General features: G+C 40.7%; 1 protein-coding gene across 3 annotated transcripts; it reads right to left on the bottom strand.

The window, feature by feature from the left end:
• Nucleotides 1-1764: 1764 nt before the first annotated feature.
• On the bottom strand, nucleotides 1765-22669 carry slc6a4a (solute carrier family 6 member 4a). 3 transcript variants are annotated; one of them, XM_008426041.3, is made up of 14 exons: nucleotides 22467-22669; nucleotides 13470-14363; nucleotides 11442-11576; nucleotides 10822-11044; nucleotides 9801-9939; nucleotides 9107-9241; nucleotides 8893-8996; nucleotides 8051-8178; nucleotides 7849-7961; nucleotides 6355-6486; nucleotides 5473-5572; nucleotides 5197-5297; nucleotides 4922-5089; nucleotides 1765-3342 (listed from the first exon to the last, which is right to left on the bottom strand). In XM_008426041.3, the coding sequence occupies exons 2-14, from the start codon at nucleotides 13936-13938 to the stop codon at nucleotides 3268-3270; spliced, it is 2022 nt and encodes a 673-aa protein (XP_008424263.1). In that variant the 5' UTR covers nucleotides 13939-14363; nucleotides 22467-22669; the 3' UTR covers nucleotides 1765-3267. The 3 variants fall into 3 exon arrangements, with proteins under 3 accessions (XP_008424263.1, XP_008424265.1, XP_008424264.1); XM_008426043.3 differs by lacking the exon at nucleotides 22467-22669 and adding an exon at nucleotides 18464-18589; XM_008426042.3 differs by lacking the exon at nucleotides 22467-22669 and adding an exon at nucleotides 15817-16019.
• Nucleotides 22670-22683: the final 14 nt, after the last annotated feature.

The raw sequence follows: 22683 nt of genomic DNA, 5'->3' as shown, positions 1-22683 counted from the left end.
TCCTGTCTGCATACGTGTCTTTCATTAGCCTGGAACTCATAACCGATTGTCCTTGCAGCAACGGTGTAATCTTACTGTCTTTTCTGCTTGGTCCCCACAGTGTATCCTCTGTCTGCCTGTGGACATAAGGCTGCTTGCTGGAGCTGCTGATTGCAGACCTCAGTAACTGGATTAATCAGTGTTGACAAGGAACTATCATGTTTTGTACAGACGCACAATGCGGCACACACGGTTTGGCAGGGGAACCATTATTGTCCTGGCGAGCCAGGAAAACCAGGATTTAAAGAGGCTCAGAGTAGCAGATGATTTCTGCTCGGTTGCAGCCTTTGAACGGGAAGCAGCTCACTCCGCACGGCTACGTCGTTCTATTTTCATGTAAATTAGTTGAGTCATAATAGACTGTGCTGGATTTTTGATAAATTGGCGTGCTGTAATTATTTTTCAAAGGCTCATCTCAGTTGTTGTGCATCAAATCTGTACTGTTAGTCATTACCCAGTTGACAGGAAGAGTTAATAGAGACGCTGCTCCCCAGGAGCACCGCTTCATAGAGTTGGAGATATTTATCTGTATTTTGGAGCCTTTTGGTTTGAAAATTATGGGAACGTAGCTGGCAATGCTACTTTTACTGTTTGAATCAGAAGGAATAAATGAAGGAATCGATAAAGTTAATTCATACCAGTCACTAATCAAGACATTAAAATACAATTCATGGTTTTGTTACAATCATCTCACCAAAGCAATGCTGTATCTCCCTAAAAAAAGTTATTTAAATCTGACCTATGGTCAACGAAAACAAAAACAGAATTTGTGGATTTGTCTGAAATGCCAAAACAGTACAGACAAATTTGTATGTACTCTTACATAGACTGTTAATTCCTGAATTAGTGGCATATTTCAACCTTGTGTTTGATATGAATTAGCAGCACATGTGAACAAAGATCCAGTATAGCACAGCTTTAAGCAACACACAACATAGAGCAGAAAAAGTAAGTGTGCAATCTGTCTGGGAAATTCAAAAAGAAGATTCGATACATCCAAGTTAAAAGTGGAGATTTTTTAGACCATCTCTGGGTAGTTTTATGTTCCACTGATCAGAGCTGTCTTTATTGATCAGGTGTCAAATGTTCAGGGGTCTGTGGATAGCAGAAAAGAGCCAATAAAGAAACCATCTCAAAACCATCAATCAATTCAATTAACCCAACAGTCATGTTTCTGCACTGTGGGAGGAAGCCGGAGTTCCCGGAGAGAAGTCATACATGTGCATGGGGAGAACATCTGAAAACCATTTATTAAACTGTAAGTTTATTTCATTTTCAACCATGATGGACTTCTTCGCATCAGATTCCATGATTAACAAGGAAACGTGATGAATTTTATGACCAGCTAAATAAACACAAAGATTAATTTTTTAAAAGAAAGGAATGTCAAACCTTTTAATCATGAATTTCTGTAAAATGTATTTTGTGGCAACAGATTTATGAGAATAATTTTAAAAATGTATTTCCATTTTCAAAAGTTGATTAGAGTGTAAAGTGCATATTGACTTTATTTAGTACGACAATCTATGGATATAAATATGGCAGGACAGAGAGACCCAGTTTTCTTAGTAAACAAAATGGGGAAAGCAAGTGATGCACTTAGATCAAAATGTAACTATTTGTTTTTTATTTGAATTATGAATATCAGCTCCTCAAAATCAGCTAAAAAGAAGACAAGACTTAACTTGTAAATGTAAAAGTTAACAAACTTACACGCAGGAGGTGTTAATTTCCATATATCTTTATTATTATTTATTATTTCCCATATATTTATATATCTTCATTCTATACAGATGTTTTATCAGTACAGCCGTGTTTGACATACACAGATCTTACATAAGCTCGAGCGAGAGAAAGAGGCGAAAAGGGGAGAATTACGCTCTTCATGAGATATTTTGGCATTTAACAAGACAACATGAGTTCACATCACTGACACTCACACACACACACGCACACACACGCGTACACGCATGCGCACTCGCGCACCACGACAGGCACACATAAAGGTGCTTCAGACAATCACGCAAGCACTGAACGCACATGCAGCTCCACGTCCATGGAAGGCGGAAGCAGGTCTTCACAAGATAAATTACACTAATACCAATTAGGACTAGTAATTACACATGTAGATGTACAGTGCTCCCACAAATTTTATGTCCTGCTCCTGCACACACTCCCCAAAACACACACACACACACGCACGCAAGCAGGCACACATTTTTATTTATTTTTTGGTAGAATATAAAGAGCTTTAATGCTGATTTTTATTTTATTTTTTTCCAGAGTGCGATAATGGTAATGGTATTAGCTCTGACCCAGATTTGGCTTCTACCACTGAGATCAAATAAGGACCTTCCGCAGCGTTTCCCATGATGGTGCAACAGCGGGCGAGGTGAGACAAAGTGACAGCACTGACACATTCAGAAATAAATACATTTATCCCATATTGCCATCTCAGAGTGAACACGATTGGTTTTCCCGTCTGTGATTCATTTTCCTCTGGATGGTATAACAGTCCATCATGCAAACACACACGCACTCACGCGCACACACGCACGCACGCACACACACACACACACACACACACACTCATGTCACAGTGCTTCACAGTGTAGGGACCTCATTGCAAAAGTCTGCCGGTCGCTCCAGATTCTATCAGATTAACATAGGCTGACAGTCAACACAGCATGACACAACAACAGCTATGAAACAGCAACAGAACAAATCTGGAATATTTGGCTTTAGCAACAGATGTAAAAATACCTGAATTTTGCTACATATTGGGATGGATAACTTTACAGCATTATATGAGACTACAGTCATAAGTAATGAGAATAGAAAGTAGTGATTGCATGTGACCTGCCCTAATTGAGCATCCCTTGTTTAAGTGTCTGTTTTTAAAGTCTACATGATGTTATCATACTTAAAAGTTTACAAAATATGTTACTTTATCGCTTTTTGTGTTTTAAAGAAAGGGACACGAAGCATAGAGCGGCGAAACTCAGAGAAGTATGTTTTAAAGAAACATAAATGTTCTCGAGAACCGAATCCGCATGGAGAACCAAAGCAGGTTTACGTTTCTAGATCTCTCTGGGACAGGAAGGAGATGTTTGAAAAGATGCGAGAACGATGAAAGACAGCCCCCTTTGCCCTGTAGTTTTTCAGTATGTGCAGAAGAGGGCGCTCCAGGTAATTGGGAATATGCGCCGTCTTGCGCTATGGGTTTGGTCAGATTGCGTTGGTCACAAATAAATCTCTGTGGTTGTCGGTGCTGGGCTGAGGAGTGATGCTTTTCAACAGGCGCTGTGGGGAAGGAAAGACAAACAAGAAAAAATAAAATAATTGCAATTGCAGCCGTCACACAAAGGCTGCAACTTTGTATTACGTTATTGAGATCATTTGATACACAACATTAGATTCCCAGGAAAAGTGAGTAGTTTATAACTATATTTTTTTCTATGGTGTTTAAATGCTGTTAGCTCTTAAGAGTGGCATATGTAAGAAGTGCCAGCAAAATGTTTATCTGTCACCGTTTAATTTTTGACTATTGGGTGCACCCAGTCCCAGAACATGATCTAACGTGGTGGGAGTTCTTCAATGCTAATTTCATCAGTCAACTTCATACCGACTTCAACTGGATGGCATTTTCAGAAATGGGAAATTTTATCATATTTGCCCCCCTGTAAGTGATGATGAAGCTGTAAACGGGAAACATCGTTGCTTTAGATATCATTAAAATCCTTGCCAGGACAGGACAGAACTAAAATTTACAATTTTAGTTCAGTCTAAAATCAAGTCTGCTGATGAACAAGTATAAGCTGGTGACGGTGATGCAGCACAACTAGCTGCTGCTGAAAGTAAGAAAGGTGAAAGTTTAAAATATGAGTAATTTAACAAAAAGTTAAGAGAAATATTTTTAATAAATAATTTTATTTACATTTTCAGTTTTTGTCTTGTGGAAAATAACACTGGTGACTATATCAACATTATACATTATATCAAGTAATGTTCATCGTCGCTGTTGCCGAGGACAACACTTAGATTCATGCAGTTTAAAACCAATAATCAAAGCTTCTATTGAGATGAGTGGTAAGCTGTCTGTTTTTAGAGTCAATAAGATGGTGAAAATGTAAACTACAGTCACTAGTGAAGCATGTGAAACACTACGACTAAATTTACCTATAAGCCCTTAAAAACGCCTAATATTACTGACGCTGTTGTTTAAAATCAGTGTTTAATTTAATAATCAGCTGCAGAAACAGTTAAACCTGGTCGTACTCATCTGACCTCCTGATCTACAAGGTCGCTGCCTCCTTTCCCTCCAACGCGTTTGCACACAAAGCTGAGCTCCTATTTGTTGACTTATGCTGATCCCTTTGTGTGAGCTGACACCAACGGACAGCAGCCAGAGAACGTCTGTCTGTGAGTCTCTTTGATGTCCTTCTCCCCTCTGTCAACTCTCTCACAACTCTAAACGTGATGTCGATATTAGACGTAAAAAATCTGAATAACTGTCTCACTAATACCTCAAATATTAATTTGATTGAATCGAGAAAGGTTATTAATCTTTTTGACTTGACCGTCGGTAACGTGACAAGCTATACATCGACGGCATAATGCGAATGCGTGGTTGGGCGCGTGGTGCATATATCTGATCTAGATGCTGCTTTTTCTCTCTAATCCCTGGTCTGCGCTTTCTCCTTTGATCTTGATCTCAAGTCATGTGTTCACAGCAGAGGGGAGACCCTGACAGTGAGGAACGGCTCCTTGTTGCTGGTTAGTGAAAAGACATTAGTAGAAGATGCATGATGGTATAAGAAGTTGCGAACGATGACAAACGCCAGAATCAAAAAATGATAGATATTGCAGGTGAATTTTGTACCTGCTTGAATGTTCCCTTAGAGTTAAGTAAGTGGTAGACCATGTAAGCAGGCACACAAATGAATGAGGACACTCCAATGCAGTAGCCCAAGACAGTTGTCCACGATGGGTATTGGTAGTGGAACAGCTTGACCTCTGGAGGGAACGCCAGGAAACTGATGATGATGAACTGTGTAGGAACACAACACACAAAAATAGATACCATATTAAAACCTTTCCGTGAACAGTTTTCTCTGACAAAGGCCTCATGAGGTGCTCTAAATGTATAAGACTGACCAGAAGGAAGCAGGGACAGATGGCCACCCAGCAAACCCTCCAGAACCCACCGGGATAGAAGCCGAGCATGACCTGGACGTCGTTGCAGAAACGGTTGGTACCTATAGCCATACACAGGCATACAAACCTGTAACCTCAAATATCAAGCGTACAATCATGCTGAAACACAAATGCAATGTGTGGGAAAGACTTGGCAAAATTATTATCGCAAGTATTTTTGTGAATTTCTTGTTGCAGCTGTGATAATAAACACACAGACTGCTGTTCATCTCTCACCGTAGAACCAGGACACAGCGATGACTTCGAGCAGAACTACGGTGATGACGGCAGGACCCGTAGCGTACTCCTCAAACAGCTTCACCACAAATGCTCCTCCCTGAACGCATCACAAAGACATCCAGAAATACTAGAGCACAAACCCGTCATTGTAATTACGAAATCAGGGCGAAAGAAAAAACACGTCATTGACACTGCTGTGATCTAAATTCAGCTCATTGGTATTTGCAGCATATTGTGCTAAATAACATGTATCACAGTCAGTCATTCTAAGAAAACACAGAGTACAAACACTGTTCTAATATTATCCAATCTTATTTTTACCATTCTAATCATGTGACAAAATAGCTGTTGTGTTAAATTAACATTATAATTATAGTTCTGGTGAGGAAACCGACATGAATCTGGATAGATATGAATGTTTATCATCCGTTATAAATGAATGAATGAAGTTGTACAAACAAAATTAATCAATTCAAGTCAATTTATTCAAGGGAAAAAGACTTTTCTGCAGAAGTCAGAATTTATTATGTAAATGTCATGGTAGTAGCAGTATCATGCTGTGGGGCTGCTTTGCTTGTGGTTATCCACTGTTGCTTTGCAAAAGATGGATTAGTTGATCTAAGAAGGCAATGATCCCAAACACACATACTGTATGGCAACTAATTTTGGAGTTGATAGAGCTGACTAAGAATAAATCAAATTGATTCTTGCACAGTCATGGCTGTGCAAGAAAATGGATCAATTAAAAAAAAAGTTTTGATTTTCTAATTTAAAAAAGCAACAAAAAGGGGAAGGTCAATGTGCAATTTACAGCAACAGATGATAACCTGAGTAATTATTTCGGTTTTAAACTGTGGGAAACGTTGGTCAGTAACTTACATATGTGAGAGTGGACAGAGCCCCAAGGTAGCACACACAGACAAGGCCAAGGACAAACCACTCCCGTCTCTTAGCTAGGAAATGAGGGAACTCATCCAGCATGGCGGTAATTACCCCCTCCAAACCTGCGAACTGGAGAGAGGAGGACACACAGGGAGTGAGGAGGATGACATAGGGAGAAGATCAGTGGCAGGATGGTGAAAACAATGAGCAAAAGACAAGAAAACAAGAAGTTAGAAGAACAAGAAAAACATTCTATTACACCCCCACACTGTCTCAGATGTTTTGCAGCCTTTAACAGGTTTTCTCTTCCATATTTCAAGCAAACAATTGTGTGGTCAGAGTTACTAAAAGTTCCTTCACATAGAACACTTTGCAAAATAATATTAGAGCTCCTTCTTCCATGGTTCCTTTGTTTTTTCCGTGTTTTCTCATCTGCATGGCAACAGATGAGCAAGAAACAACATCAGATGTTTCTTGTCACTCATCCTATAAATGAAGGCCAGATTTGTGAAGCGCTTCTCCACAGTCACCATATCCCTTTTTGCTTTTCTGATAAATTACATTCTTGTTTGGTCTGTAAGTTTAGGCAGAAGGTCGTGTCTCGGTAGGTTTGCTGTTGCACTTGTCATTGCTCTGAGAAATGTTCAGAGTGTTGGATGGATATTGCTCCAGTAATCCAACCCTTTTTTTAAACGTCTCCGCAATTTTCTCCCTGACGTTTCTTCTGTGTTCTGGGGCGTCCTGGACGCTGCTTGTTCATTTGTGTTCTCTAGTAAAACCCTGACATTTTTACAGAGCAGCTGGATTCATACTGAGATTAAATCACACAAAGATAACTAAGCGGATTTTGAAGGGAACTGGCTGCACATGATGTTATTTTTGGTATTGGTACAAGGGAAGATGAAAACATATGTCTGCTAACACTTTTCAGATTTATACTAGTTAGAAAATTGTAACATTTCTTAAATTTCCCTTCCACTTCTCAATTATGTGCTACTTTTTGTCGATCTGCTTTTTGTAAGGCACTATATCCAAAGCACAGACTGACTGAACGAGATGACATTTTAAGCCAGTTCAATGTGAAATCTGTGTACTCTGACACGTTGCGCAGTAATATCCTCCTGATCCTCCTCATAAAACTCCTGTATCTCAGAGCCGATTCTAAACTGATCATCAGTTCACGATAAGAGCACGGCGGGTCGCTGGCTGGCCGCCTCAGAGCCAACAAACAAAGGCTCATGGAGATGGGCTGACGAAGACGGGGATATGAAACTCATATCACATTGTTTTCATTGACTATCATTCAGAAGGGAAGAGAGAACAAAAGATTACCTGAGCCTCTCAAAAGCAAGGGGGAAGGAGAACAAGGCAAGCATGAAATCTCTGTGTGGAGTTGGATGAAGCACAACAGGAGTTGGGATGTAGGCAGCAACAGATTGGGTTAAAACAGAAAGGAGAGCGGACCGCTTATAGAGTAATGAGCAGACTGACCGTGCTGTCCAGACCCAACATTATGATCATGAGGAAGAAGATGATGGCAAAGAACGTGGCAGCAGGCATGTTGGCTATGGCTTCAGCGTAAATGATGAACAACAAGCTGGGGCCTGGAAGGAGACGTGAGGGCAAATATAAGGAGAGAGAAAACAGCGAGAGAATAAATGCAAGGACACCTTTGTGTGGATTGCGATGTTACCTGCATCCTTCGCCACATCGTCCACATTTTGCTTTCTCATCTCCGCCATGTAGCCCAGAACGGTGAAGATGACAAAACCAGACAGGAAGCTGGTGAGGCAGTTCACCGAGCTCGTGACCAGCGCATCTCTAACAGGAAAATAAAAGAGCAAAGCTTTAAAAAGGGTTATTATTAGTGAAGAACCGGTGATTTTAGAGGATATGCTACTAAGGCAGCTCTCAAATATGAGCACAATGCTGCCAAAATGCTAAGTTGTTGTTAATGGGAAGTAGGGAGACCATAATAAAGCTTTTCCACGTATAACATTTTATCCTAGCATAGACAGGTCAATATCTGCCTGCTAGTGGATGTGTTGTACATGTGACAACAACATCCTGTATTTTCATGTGTAGATCAGGGAGTTGGGTTGCAGCGCAGAAGTCTTTTCCCTCAAAGCAAACCTCCAGGTCTGGATAAGGTCTCCCAAACCCTTGGAGGAGAATTTTTATGGTCTGTGACAGTAAACCAGAACTTTTGGAACACAATCCCAAAATATAAGATAGGCACAAAAAGCACAGAGCACATCATCAAAAAAACCACAAAACATAGTGAGTGTTGGATGCTAATGGACGACTGCCAAAAATGACTGAATGCTGGAACTAAATACAAAAATCCATCCAAAAAGTATTAGTGTAAGGTTTTAAAATACTTATGCAATCAGTTCACTGTAATGAGTTTTTGATTCTTTTTAAATTTATTTTACAGAAGCAGAATCGTTTCTTTTTCAGTGATTAAATTTCCCCTTCTTATGTCATGTAAGCTACACATTGTAACAGAGCTGAACTCTGAATTTTGGTTCTTACTTGTAGCAGTTGTTGTGAAAGGGGTTATAGCTGGCGAAGGCGAGCAGCACACCGAATCCGGGACCCAAGGAGAAGAAGATCTGAGCTGCCGCATCGATCCATACCTTTGACCAAGTTAAAAAGTTAGTCATGCCGATTAATGGAATGTCAGAAAAAAAAGGCAAAAGTCATCTGGGAAGTTTGACGAGAACCCGGAATAGAAAATCCGGCTGACCGTCGTGCTAAGCAGCTTCTCCCAATCGGGTTTGAGATAGAAGACGACGCCCCTCCAGGCCCCTGGCAGCGTGGCCCCACGGATGAGAAGGACCAGGAGAACCAGATAGGGAAATGTTGCAGTTACCCATACTACCTAACGTGTGTGGGAAGCAACAAAACAGACAGATCAACCTTCATCTGTTCATACACAGGAATTACTCTTAACGCAGTGTAAATACTGAAAACAAAGGAATTTCTTTCTCTGTAAAACTGCTGCTATGCGTTTGTAGATTGTGATCATTTGCCACACTACAGTATATAAGGTAGACTCATCAGGAGTAATAAAAAAAAACAATGGTACATTCCAAATTAAATTAAGCTTAATTGAATTAGATATGCATTTCTTTTTATCAACAAATAATAAATAGGGACTAGAGTAATGGCTACAAGGAAAGTCAAGTGCATGGAACTTCAGATGAACCTTATTTTAATGCCAACACTTCATGTGATTATTTCTCACAATTTAAAGCTAGACCTGTTGATTTTACTGCAACACGTTGGGCTCGCTTTCAACAGACTGATGATGGATGATGACAAGGGTAACGTGATAACACGAGTTTCCGCGTTCTCTCTGCCTCTTTCGCCATCCACACATGCATCCATCGACTCTAACTGACAACCCCATCAGCCACGCAGGCGCCGCCGTCCGTTACCTTTCCAGACGTCTTGACTCCCTTCCAGATGCTGAAGTAGACGATGGTGAAGATGAAGAGCAAGCAGAGGGCCAGCTGCCAGCTGATGGATCCCAGCTGGTGCAGTCCTGGGGACAGGTGGACCTGGAGTACGTGGCGCCTGGCAAGAGGTCGCAAAAGATGGGAGAACTTGTGAGCTAGGAGGGAGGAAGCTGAGAGGAAAGACAGTCGTGAGGACGGGGATTCTTGGAACTCTGAGAACAGGTTTGAAGAGAGAAAATGTGATAGAAAAAAATACAATAAGACTGTGCAAAAGGGCACCGTTTAGGACAGAAAGTGTAAAAATATATATTATTAATCAAATTTGGGTGGCTAGAAAAAGTAACTCAATGAGTACAGAGTTCATCTGAGTGCACAGCAGACTGCCTTGGCAGTCTCAAACCCTTCATGTCAAGAAGCCAAAGAGAAAAAAAGTGCTTTGTGGAAAAACAAAAAAAAAAAGAGTTTGAAATTAACTGTAAGGTTGATATCCGGTCACAGGTTAAGCTCACAGAACTTGGATGATAATGCAGCTGTGGGATTTAAGCTGAAAACAGGAAATTCTGGCGCCAGACGGAGTTGAGGAATTTGTTTCTTTGAAACGCGCATTAGGAGAAGTCAGCCGTGAACGAAGCCTGACTTCCCCTGGTTGGAAGCCCTTGGATGCGGTGCGGCAAGAGTCTGATAAGACTGAGGAGATTCACAGCGGAGACATCGACAAAACATTTTTCTGAATGAAACATTTGGGGGAAAATAAAAAATAAAAAAACTGACTTGAAGTAATCATCATTATACCACACTGAAATGCTGTTAGCATCCTCCTGCAAGGCACAGGGAATTGAATTCTTTTTTTCCTCAATGCTTGTAATGTTATCAAAACTCCTGAACACAAAAACAGACCACTGCCATCACTTTTCTGGACGCCATTCTTGATGCTTGGCTCTCTCTCTCTTTCTCTCTTTCTCTCTCTGCACGTCTCAACATCTGACTTACATGCACTTACGTATAGAACTCCTCGGCGGGGGACGTGGATGAGTTGGACCAGGACACATTGTGGTCCGAGGACAAGTAGTGGTTGCAGTTGGCCGTGTTCCAGCTGTTGGTGCAGGTGGTCCAGGGCAGGGTGGGTCGAAAAGATGACAGCAGGTAGTAGAGGGCCCAGGCCATGATGGTGTTGTAGTAGAAGGCGATGTAAAGGGCTATGATGCAGATGGCAAAGCCAATTCCTGAGTGAGTGGAAGAAAAATGTTTTTAGAGGACATCAGAAGGTTAAAAAAAAGTGTTTAATTAAGTGACAGCAGTCAGTCAAAATCCATCCAAAGAGATGAGTGTGTGCAAGCTTATTCAAGTCTGTGTTTGGTATCAGGGTGGCATTTCCAAACAACACAAATTTACATACTACGCTGTTTCTAAGCACTTGGCATTTGGCATGAAAATGTGACAATTTCCATAACAGAGAGTTGGATCATCTATCAAGAAATACAAGGAACCAAGGGATTAAACCGAAGGGGGGCAAAGAGGTTAAACGGGCTGTCTGTCAGACTCTCATGGTTCTTCTTGTTCACTTTACGAGCTCTTCATGTCGGAGTGGTTTGCTACCTGCAACCCTGCGCCTTCAGTTACCTTTGAAGATGGGACAGATGTGTTTCCAGATGGAGATGCAGCCGCTGCGGTGGAACTGGCCTAGCGCTAGCTCCATGTAGAAGAGAGGTACTCCTCCAAACACAGCCATCAACAGGTAGGGCAGCAAAAAGGCACCTGGAGGGAAGAAAAGACACGGAGGAGGAATAGATGTGGAAACCTAACAAAAAGTAGCAGATAAGCAATTATTTCACTATTTGTTTCTTTCAAATACCATCTCTGCGAATGAATAAGGCAGCAAAATGTTAGAATATTTAACCGAAAAAAATCATTTTTGGTTTCCTCTGAGTACATCAGCTGTGTTAGCTTAATTGGCAGCTACAAGTTACCCTTAGGTCTGAGTGTGTGTGTGTGTGTGTGTGTCCATAATTGTTCTGTTTGTCTCTGCGTTGCCCTGTGATGGACTGGTGAACTGTGAAGGCTGTACGTCGCCCTTTTGTCCAATGGCTGCTGGCTACAGGCATTACATTAAGTTAGACTTTTCTTGTTTTACGTCAGTTAGGACGACTAAGGATATTTCTATTTGCAAAACGTCAAAAATGAAAGATTATTTCTTGAACAATTTGTTTGGACTTTCTTCAAAGTCAGAGGTTGATCACAAACTTTCTTTAAAGGCAATGGTCAAAACTGTGGCTCAGGTCAAGCAGTTATTTTGCAAACGGAGGGTTGTTGGTTCATTTCTTTCTTCCTTCTCTCATTTGGCAAGGCACATTTGCTAGCAGTGCCTTTAAGCTGTATGAAAGCCATCATAGAGTTTTATTGTTAGCAGTTAATGTGGCACCATTGGACGTCTTATGTTGTACCCAACAATGAAACAGTCTTTTGGCAATCCACAGTTCTCATTTATATATCTGGCATAATTTCTTTGAATATATCCACACTGTCATACCAGGAGGTGCTTTCTTAAAATAATCCAAGTTTCCCCTTCATTTAACTCAAATGCTATGAATTAGCCTAAAAGAAGTTTCCAAAGCTGTAAGAGCATCATCTGGATTTTCCCAAATTGTTTAAAGGCCCAGCAGTGCTAGTGCATCTAAACTACTGACTTCGAACAATTAGAGAGATAATTTTGTTACTTTGTTCAGACATTTAGCAACATATAACAGTAACATTGGAAATACTAACTGGCCTATAATCAGGAAAGGATTAGTCTGATTTCATGTTAGATAAGAAAAAAAAGGTTTCTTGTCGTCTTTGGTTTAAGCTTTATCAACTGTTCACTTTTCTGAATAAATAAATGAGAAGTACTGGGATTTGGTAATACAAAGAAATTTAAAAAGTAAGAAAAATAAATATTACGGGGCTGAGCACAGTGCAGAGAAGAGGCACATTAGATGTTTGGACAGATCTAATGCCGCCTTTCCTGCTATCTGATCATAAACTTAGTTTGTGTGCACGTGCGCAAACAGGGCGGTGCTCACTTGCATGCTCAGAGCCTCATTGTGACATGAAAGAGAAGATAAGGGGTTGATTGAGCAGCTGCCTGGAAGACAGGTTATTAAGCATGGAGAGGGACTGAGACTCGGGGCGCGCTCATAAAAAGCACAATTAATACTGTTGCCTCTATCAAGTGTCTCCCGGTCTCGATCTCTTACCTCGCCGGTGGCACGCACACATGCATGGAGCACAGGAAATTACAAAGATTTTATTATTGCAGATTCAATAAAAAGGGAGGCCTCGTTTGGTGCTAGGTGTGGATGGTGAAGGAGAGAGCAAGTTAGGTGACACGGGCTTTGTGGAAGCACAAACTTACCTTTGTTGTTCCTGAAATTTGGCACTAAACAAGTTACTCATGAACAACTAAGCATATGGCGCTCTTTTTTGCACCATTTATGTGACAAATGTTGCCAATGAAAAACTGTTCATTCATTAATCTGACCTTGAGGCTTTCTGTGGTGCTGTCCACATTCCAATATGAAATCCTTCACCTTTTACATGGAAGCTTTCACTTCACAACTAACCCTCCTACCTGACCTTTATTTGTCTTCCAAACATCTTTTGAAATCTCACCTCCTCCATTCTGGTAGCAGATGTAAGGGAATCGCCAGACGTTTCCGAGATCCACAGCATAGCCGATCACAGACAACAGGAAGTCCATCTTCTTGCTCCAGGTCTCTCTGGGCCTCTCTAAGCTGGTCTGCTGGACCACCAGAGTTCTCAGGCCTCCCAGCGGCCCCGTTAACCCAGTTCCCCCCGTGGGCCCAGGTGCTGCCCCTGCAGCCGATCCCGGTGCCGATCCCTCTCTGGGGCTCTGAGGGGTGGAGGTTGTGTAGCCATTGGACACCTGCTGACCGGAACCAGAGGTCAAGCTCTTTGGTCCTCTCTCTCCGAGACCATCAGCCAGAACCAATCTACCATTTTCCTGTTGCGTCTCCTCCTCTTGCCCCTCTATTTCCTCTCTCCCTTTGCCCAGCTCTCCCCCATTCTCCTCTTTGTCTATTGTTGACATGCTAGTCATCATCATATCTTTTGTCTCCATTGGGCTGTATTGGTGTTGATGTTGGCAAAGCAGTTAGGGGTGGAGAGAGCTTCTCAGTGACGATGAAGGGAATCTGGCGCTGTTGGCTGATACGGTGCCCATGAGGGGGCCAGGAGGATAAGGGGAGCTAGGGAAGGGTGTGGAGATAGTGTGGGACAGTTCTGAGGGGAGTAAAGTCTGTCCTTTTTGGACAGGTAAAAGATAATCTGAAAAGAGGAAGGGTGCTAAATGATAGAAATGAGGGCAGATGGGCGTGTATGTGAGACAATTGAATGTTGGAGCGTCTGTTGAGCAAGAGAGGCAAAGAAGGGTGTTCAAGACGAGAAAGGGGCTTGAGGAGAATGTAGGGTAACTCAAAAGTTGCAACAATCTTGGCTCTTCTCCACAAATAGATCGTCTTCTGAGACACTTGGCAGCAGGGCAAACTGCAACACACACAGAAAACAAAATTGTTCAAAACAGAAAGTTTATCTGCATCATTCAATCCTCAGCAAACTTTGAAATGAAGCTTTCTATCCGACAGGACATGACTGAAAAATGCTTGTACAGTACATCCGTCTATCCGCACATATTCCTTGTCAGCTAACAGCTCCGTTGGCGCACATCTCCAGTGGACATTCGGTAAGAGATGGGGAGGACTCTCGGCAGTCCAACATAGCAGTCATATAAAGAATAAAGTTTTTGTCTCACCATTTTAGTACTTGCTTAATCCTAAAAACACACATTGAGGAGGATTTTGTTTGGACAAGTCAGTTTACAGACCATTGTGCTTTATTCATAGTTTCATGTAAGATGTCAGTTGCACAACTACTTTTAGCGTTCTTGTAATTAAAGGTATATGATAGAGAAAGCATGGAGAATATAGCTGTCTGCACCATTTCTGACACAGCACAACAACAACAATCTAAGAAATGCAATTCTTGGAAAACACATCATTTAGTTTTTTTAAACTCGACCACATGTTAGATTCACAGAAAAAAACAAAAAAACACTTAAAGTGCTCTTTAGGTATAGACAGAATGATTGACATCATTATGTGTTAGTCCTGACTGGTATTATTAAACTCGAAATAAAAAGAGCTATTTAGTTTGATAAATAACTACTTTAAAAAGTAGTTGGAAAAAAAAAACCTTTAACTTGCTGTTAAAATAAAAAGACAAGAAGACATTGTGTACGAAACTGTGTTCAAACAAAGTTATATTTTTACCTGTTGATCATTTTTACTACTCTGAATAAGATTGCTCAATTTGAAATGGAACAAAAAATATATTTATTTTTATTTAAAGCACACAAAATTAGAAGGTAAAAATATAGATTTTTTTTTAGAGATTGATTATGCAAATGAAAACAATTTTTGTTTACGCTCAACACTTAACTGGCTCATTCGTAACAGAAAAATTATATAAAAAAAACAAAAAGACAACAATTTCAGAAAAAGCTTAAACTGCCATTGCCAACTGAGCAACTAAGAGGCAGACTAAGAAACATGTATCCCATATCTCATGAATTATTAAATAAATAAATAAACAGCATGCATAATTTATACAGGTATTAAATGGGCTTTTTCCAGTTTTAACAGCAGAAAAATCCTTCCAACACAGTTTCTTATGGTTAGTAAAGCAACAGTTTCTTATGGTTACTTAAATAAAAATATTTAAGTATTTTATTTAAACACTTTAAATAAAATATGCAAGTAAACAACACAAGACAATATAGAAATCCCATAGTGAACTGTACTGTTTCTGAATCGTCCAATATGTCATCCTATCCTACACCAGACATTATTTCAAACATTTTACCCTAAATGTCAAATATACAAAAGAAAAAAAGTTTAAATTCACCAGAACGGTTTCATCTTGACAGAGGTGCATACTTTACCTTAAGATGGAAACAGAAGAAGAGGAAGGGACCTGTAGAAAAAAAGTAGTAAAGTGCAAAGAGCAGCAGCAGCAACTTCTACTTAAAACTTAAAAGAATCCTGAGGTGCGGCAAAAACTTGCCAGAGAAACAGCCTCACTTGCTCATCAGGACGTCGTGTTTGCCCATTGAGCTCTCCTGCCTCTCTCATTTCTCCCTCCCTCCCGCTCCCTCCCTTGTTGCCCCTCTCTCACTGGCTTGGAACACACACTCTCACACACACACACGCATGCTTTATACAGAGACCCGCAGCAGCTTAGACATATACGTAGATGGATGGATGGATGCATGGATGCACGCACTCAGACAATGCAGGAGCTTGCTGCAGGCACAGACCTGCACATCACAGTATCAGATGCTTGGACTGATGGAGTAGTAAGACAAACAGAAGCCATGGAGTGTGGCGTGGCTCTGACACGGTACGGTCATGGCAGAGCTCACATTAAAGCACAGAGTCTCACAGTGCAGACAGGGGAAGCCCGAACCTCACGGAGATGTTTGGCAATGTTCAGGGCACTGCAGACAGAGACACACCAGACACCAGCCCTACTCTGGAGACCCTACCCTCTGTTTTTCCCCTTCATGTTTTTCCTTTCTTCCCTGTTCCCACCTGTTATACTTTGATCTCTCTTCCTACTTTTTTCCCCCCGTCCACTTTACATTTACTCACGCACACCTGCTCTTCAGATGTGAAACTTTTTTTATTACTATTATTTTGAGTCTTTTTGGCCAATTTTTTAATTCCATTATTATTTTTTCGTTAAAACCCCCCCCAAAAAAACAGTGACTTCATCATAAGTATATTTTAGGAATAAATTACATCCATCCATCCATCCATTTTCTTTACACCCTTGTCCCTTAGTGGGGTCGGGAGGTTGCTGGTGCCCATCTCCAGCCAACGTTCCGGGCGAGAGGCGGGGTCACCCTGGACAGGTCGCCAGTCTGTCGCTGGGCAACACAGATACACACAGGACAAACAACCATGCACACACACATTCACACCTAGGGGAATAAATTACACTAATTTAAAAAGGTAGTCTGAGGTTTTCTTGCAGGAATTATGTTTCAAACCGTATTTGGTGCCAGGCGGTGGGAAGACACACCGTGAGTGACCAACTCCCCCCCACCTGGTTCTCCATAACCAAACTCCTCCAGGTTATTGCTGTAAATTGAGAATTTTTCTTCTACTTGAGTAACAGCTTGAATTATGACTGTAATCCAGAGAAGCTTTGGAATGTTTTGTGCATGGGATCAGCAATCAGTAGAGATTCAGCGCCTTGCAAATGTATCCGAAACTTTTTGTCGCTATGTTGCAGCCGCACACTTTATCTTGTTGCCGCTTCATGCAATGAACCAGCACAATGTGTTACATAATTGTGACATGGAGGGACAATAAGTTGCACTGCAAGGAATGTCAGTACTTTGTAGAACCACCTTTTGATGTAATTGCAGCTGAAAGACACAACAACCTGTATGACTCTAGTTTCTGCTTTTAAATACTAACAAGACAGAAACTGTTCCCTTTGGAGCGAAACCTCTGAAAGCAAAGCTGCTCAGTCAATCACTTAATCTGGACGAGATTAAATCGGCCTTCAGTAATAAAGTACAAAAACTTTGCTGTTAATTTTGATCGGGACATGTCATTCAAATCTCATGACACATTTTATGTAAAAAAAAAAATAATAATGTATCCAAGCACCATTAAGGTGAAAGCCCCTCAGCCAGGTTTACGCGGATGACGTGCAGAAGCCCCCTCAGAGTGCCAGCATTGCTACCTCTGCCTGCAGATTCCCAAGCATCTCCTTCATACCAAAGGACAGACGGTGAGACAATTCAATTAGCAGCTGCAGAAAACATCACCTCCAGGGCCATAAACTTCAGTGCGTTTGCAGAGGCAAAGTTCATTCTGTGAATGTTCACAAGCAATAAAACAAAGACATAACACGACACCACCAACACAAACATTGCATCCATACTGGGAGTGAATCATATGCCTGGGGATTCTATTTAGTGCTTATGTTTCTCTTGAATCCATTTAGTGGCACTTGATTTTATTAGGGCTCTTGGAGTAAATTCAGATTGATACCTATGTAAACAACTTTTATTATTTTCTTTTTTCAATTACTTGCTATTTTTGTGCAAATAAGATACACTTACAGTAAAAATCACTGTTTCTTGAAGGACCGTCCCTCTGAACAAGACAATACAACTGTTTTGGGCCCTCGGTTTCCAATAAAGGCTGGAGGTCATAACATGATTAATGGGAGGGGAGAGAAAGAAAAGCCGATTTGTTTTTATTTCTGTGAAATATTCACTGCTTCTTTACTCTGAGTCCCGGTTCTTTAACTGAAACCATGTGGGAACTCCATGTGGGGATTGTGTCTTTATTAAAAAGCTTAGCCACTTATGGACATCTAGAAAACATGACGAGGTTCCCAACTATTTCAGCACAAGTTGCACCCAAAGCATTTTTTTTTTAATAAAGTCCTTTTCTGAGTTTCTTTAGAAACTGAAATAAATGTCACGATGAAGGTAAACGTAAAACATTTCCATCTGGACCATGATATAATCTATGGAAAGCTCAAGGACATGAAAGCCGACACTTTACCAAACACAGCTTCTTCTCTCAGGGTTCACGCTGTCACGCATGTCCATGTTGCATAAACGACTGCAGGTCTGCAATCACACGGTGGGACTGAGGTAATGGTCGCTGCTGAAATGTTTAATGAGTGCCCGAGTAGAAAGCATCCCGACCAGATCTCAGTTGGTGCCTGTTCCGTGTTTCTGTGACGTGACGACAAATCAAAACTTTATTAAACACATAACGCCCTGCAGGACGGACTGCAGACGTAAGGAGAGGGTGTGGAAAGATAACGCTCTTATCACACTCCGCTTTGACAACTCCCAGGGGCTTTCCTGAAAAATGTCTGGACTTAAGGCAAACGCACACTTTTCAGCACTGTGAGCCAACTTTCCCCTTTTCTGTTTGAGTTGGATCTAATAATGAAAGCATGATTTATCGAAGATTGACTCCAATCTGACAGTCAGTACATTTATCTTAAACATGATTTCCTTTCATTTGAGTAAATATAAAAACCTCATTGGCACCCCTAACGATTCTGAGAAAATAAATCGAGGCATTTTGTGAATTTTAACTTAATCTTTTTAGATTGACTGGAACATTTCATTCGTATTCCATGACCTCCTGCTTACCTGGGTTGGAAATAAATAGGACATGACTCTTTGAGCCACACTTTTAACTTGACATGAGAAAATATCATTCAGGTTAAGCAGAGATGTGTTAACCTTTAGTGGTCATCAGTGCAAGACTGAAAGAAAACAGGTACGCAGCAACAATGTTTTGAAAATGAACCTGTGTGGCTATGCAAATGGTGATTGCTTTGACTTTTGGACGCATGACAAGAGAAAGCCTTCTCTGTCTTTCCATCACGAATGCAGATATGTGGACTAACGTTTATTTTAATGGCATTTTAACTGGAACTGTTGGCTTTGGCCTGATGAGACCAAGACTGCAACAAAGACTCTAATTTGTAATGAAACATAGCACAAGCTAAAAGCACATGTTACCCATTAAGAAAAGTGGAGGATATATAATGCTGTGGGTTTGTTTTTCTTCCATAGATCTTGGGAATGGCTTCATTAGTTCTTTGATATACCAGAGCATTTTTGCTAAAAAATAAAAAAATAAAATCTGCTGGAGTCTTTGCTCTTTGAAAACCGGGAAATACTCAAGTTTTTTCGACAGACACAAAATGAACCTTCCTCTTGTGATCATCTCAGATTAAATCTGAATGAATTAATGCACAATTAAAGGTTTTTGAGTTTTCAAAAATTTTACCTGAAGCTTTGACCGCTCGAGTAAAAAATGAAGTGAGTTCAAAACTTTTAAAACTGGAACCTTTTCTTCATTGCATTTCTGCTTTTACGAAGGAGTGATAAACTAATACGTGTAATTAAATCAACTTGTCAGGTTTGATTATCTATGTTGAACGTCTACCAGGAAAGTTTCCCGGCCATAATTTAAATGATTTCAAAAATTTATGTCTGAGGAGCTCTGTTTATGTGTGGCAAAGCTGCTAAAATGCAAAATATTTCACTACACAAACACACATACACATGTTGAACGCACAAATACATGAAAGACAAAACGTCTTCTGAACCCTAATAATTAAAATCCTTGTTTTCTTCTATAACATCCTGTGCCTTCCTGACATCATGCAATTCCAATCTAGGGCCAATTGTAAAATAAACAACTAACGATGGGATGAGAGGAGAAAACTATGGTTGAGAGTCTGAAAGGCAGCGCTGCCACCACATCTGCACAAACATCACTTAACAAGCCAAAGGAACTTGTAGTACTTTATGAGGAAACTACTCCCAGAGGAAAAGAAAAACAGGTTTTTTTGTACATTCTGTATTGAAAAGGCCTGATAAGCAGATGTGAAAACACATTTTCGGTGGCAAGCGGAGTTCACAGCATCCTGCCCTGAAGCAGAGATTAATTCTCTTGACGGTGTAGTTGCACGAGAAGTTAGGTAACATGGGAAAAGCACATTATGGCCTTTGGCCTTTATTATAAGAAAATTGTCTGAAATCTTTCTCCTTTCCATTATCAATTCTTGCACAGCTTGCAAAAACATTCTTGTGAGACATGAATTCATTTGTCCCTCTGACCTCTTCAGTGTTTGAGCTTAGATGTCAGATGGAAATTCAAATCATTGAATAAAGCTGCCAGGAGTAATCTAGAGGCTCAGAGATGCTACAGAAAAAAAATTATCAGAATAAATATGCATCAAGTACAATGAAATTATGCATCCAGAGAGCAATTTCAGTGATGAGATTTTGTTTTGTGTCCTCAGTTTCACCTTCTCAATAAAGAAATGAAGGACTTAAAAAAAAAAAAAGAAAAAAGCAAAGGAACAGCAGAACGGTCATCTGAGAGAATCAGAACAATTAAAGATGTAAATCTCAAGCTATTATATGCAGATTTGATGACTTTCAGTCAGGATTCTGTGCTCACCACAGTACTGAGACTGCCCCTGTCAAGGTGTTCAATGACATTCACATAAATACCGACTGTGGAAGAATCACAGTGCTGGTTCTGTTGGACCTCAGCGCAGAATATGACACGGTTTACAGCGACGTATTGTTGGAGCAACTGGAGAGCCGGCCGGGTCGGACTCTCTGGTTCACTACTTGACTGGTTCGGATCTTAACTAGAGAACAGGGATTTCTTTGTGTTAATAAATAGCTTCTCATCGGAACGGAGACAATTCACATGTGGGGCACCGCGAGGTTCAATCCTGGGATTCCTCCTCTTTAATGTATACATGCTCACACTAGCTCAGGCTATAGCAAGTAATAAGTTAGTTATCATAACTGCACGGATGATATGCAGCACTGAACAGATGCTTAGGGGGAAAAAAAACAAAAAACAATGCATGGATGTGCCATAACCTTCTCCACCTGAACAGAAACAAATCTTTGTACCTAAAGAGGGATGATGAAGAGCAAGTGCACAGATTAGGTTATTACTGCCAGAAGCTGGTGATCAGACACTTACTTTTGTAAGTCGCTGTATTTAAAGTTATTACAACTGGGAACATGAAGACCTTTAATTCTTGTGAATCTGAAGTTACACACAAATATTGAATATTCCAGTTATAAAGTCTAAGACAGAATGAGTTCTCTTTATCAATTTTGCCACACATCTTAAAAGATAAGAACCGACGTTTTACCGAGTGTGTACTGATGAAGCAGCTGATCGGCTGATTTATTCTGTGATAAATGGTGAGACTTTTTTTGTTGAAAAAAGTACGACATAAAAATATAAAGTGGTGGCTTTGGAAACTGCTAAGTAATGTTGTAGTTGTTGTTTTGAAATATTGAAATTCAGTTTTCCGTAAGGTGCAAAGACTAAGCGCTTAGAGCAGTAATGTGACTGTTAGAGCTGAAGTGACCATAAACCTTAACCCCAATTATTATTCGCATGAGACACAACATTTGCTTGCAAACTGCTGCCATATTCTTTTCCTGCTCTAAGAAGATCATAACACCCCGGTGACCCCATGTTGACATTTCCATTCTCGCAAGATTCCTGAGGTTAAAATCTCAAGCGTTGAGCTACGGAGAATTCACTTTGAAAAGCGGCAGAGGCCCAGCCTGGGGGCGGTTAAAAGGTTACGACCGGCGTTGTGTTAATTATGACAGGAGTTCCTCAGAAGATGAACAGCTTAATGCCCAGAAATTGCATTTTCAACAGAACATGAAGAACCCCCCACCCCCGACCCCTGAGGCAAGAGCCGGATCATAGGAGTGTGAAACGTAACCTCGCACTAATCGTTCAGATTAGCTAAAAACAAATACTTAACAGTTTGAAAACCTATAAACCCTGTAACCTTAAAAAGAAAACAAAAAAATCCAGATAAAATTTGTATTTTAAGTAACAAGTTTCACATTGTGATTTCAGATGTAGTTTTAAAAGAAAACCGAATTTAAAAACAACACATCAGGTCCTGCAACAAATTTCGAGTTTACGACTGGTGAACCTGCTTTTGATGAGTCCAGTAAGGGTGACTGTGAGGTCTTACCTTGGTATTTTTAGCAGGGCGGTCTGCGTCGTCCATGGAGTGTCTGGTCATCCAGAGCCCAAGACGTCGCCTATCAGCGTTGACTAAACCCAATCACACAAATCCCACATGCCTGGGCTTACAGCAGGCCGTATTCTGCTCGGTCGGGCTTACGACGCAAACACACATTCTAAAGCATGCGTGTGCGCCTTCTCGTGCATACACACACACACACACA

Source organism: Poecilia reticulata, chromosome 13, assembly GCF_904066995.2.
Source record: "Poecilia reticulata chromosome 13, P_reticulata-male-v2, whole genome shotgun sequence".
Taxonomy (NCBI): Eukaryota; Metazoa; Chordata; class Actinopteri; order Cyprinodontiformes; family Poeciliidae; genus Poecilia; species Poecilia reticulata.
Note: the sequence above shows the minus strand (reverse complement) of the source record. Positions and strands in the feature narration are given on the sequence as shown.

Excerpts from the sequence above, each read along its gene's own strand:
- slc6a4a (XM_008426041.3), bottom strand. The coding sequence starts at position 13,938 with ATGGAGACAAAAGATATGATGATGACTAGCATGTCAACAATAGACAAA. Across the intron at positions 8,179-8,892 it reads TTTCACAACAACTGCTACAA|AGATGCGCTGGTCACGAGCT; the intron begins GTAAGAACCAAA and ends TTTTCCTGTTAG. Across the intron at positions 7,962-8,050 it reads CGATGTGGCGAAGGATGCAG|GCCCCAGCTTGTTGTTCATC; the intron begins GTAACATCGCAA and ends GTCTCCTTCCAG.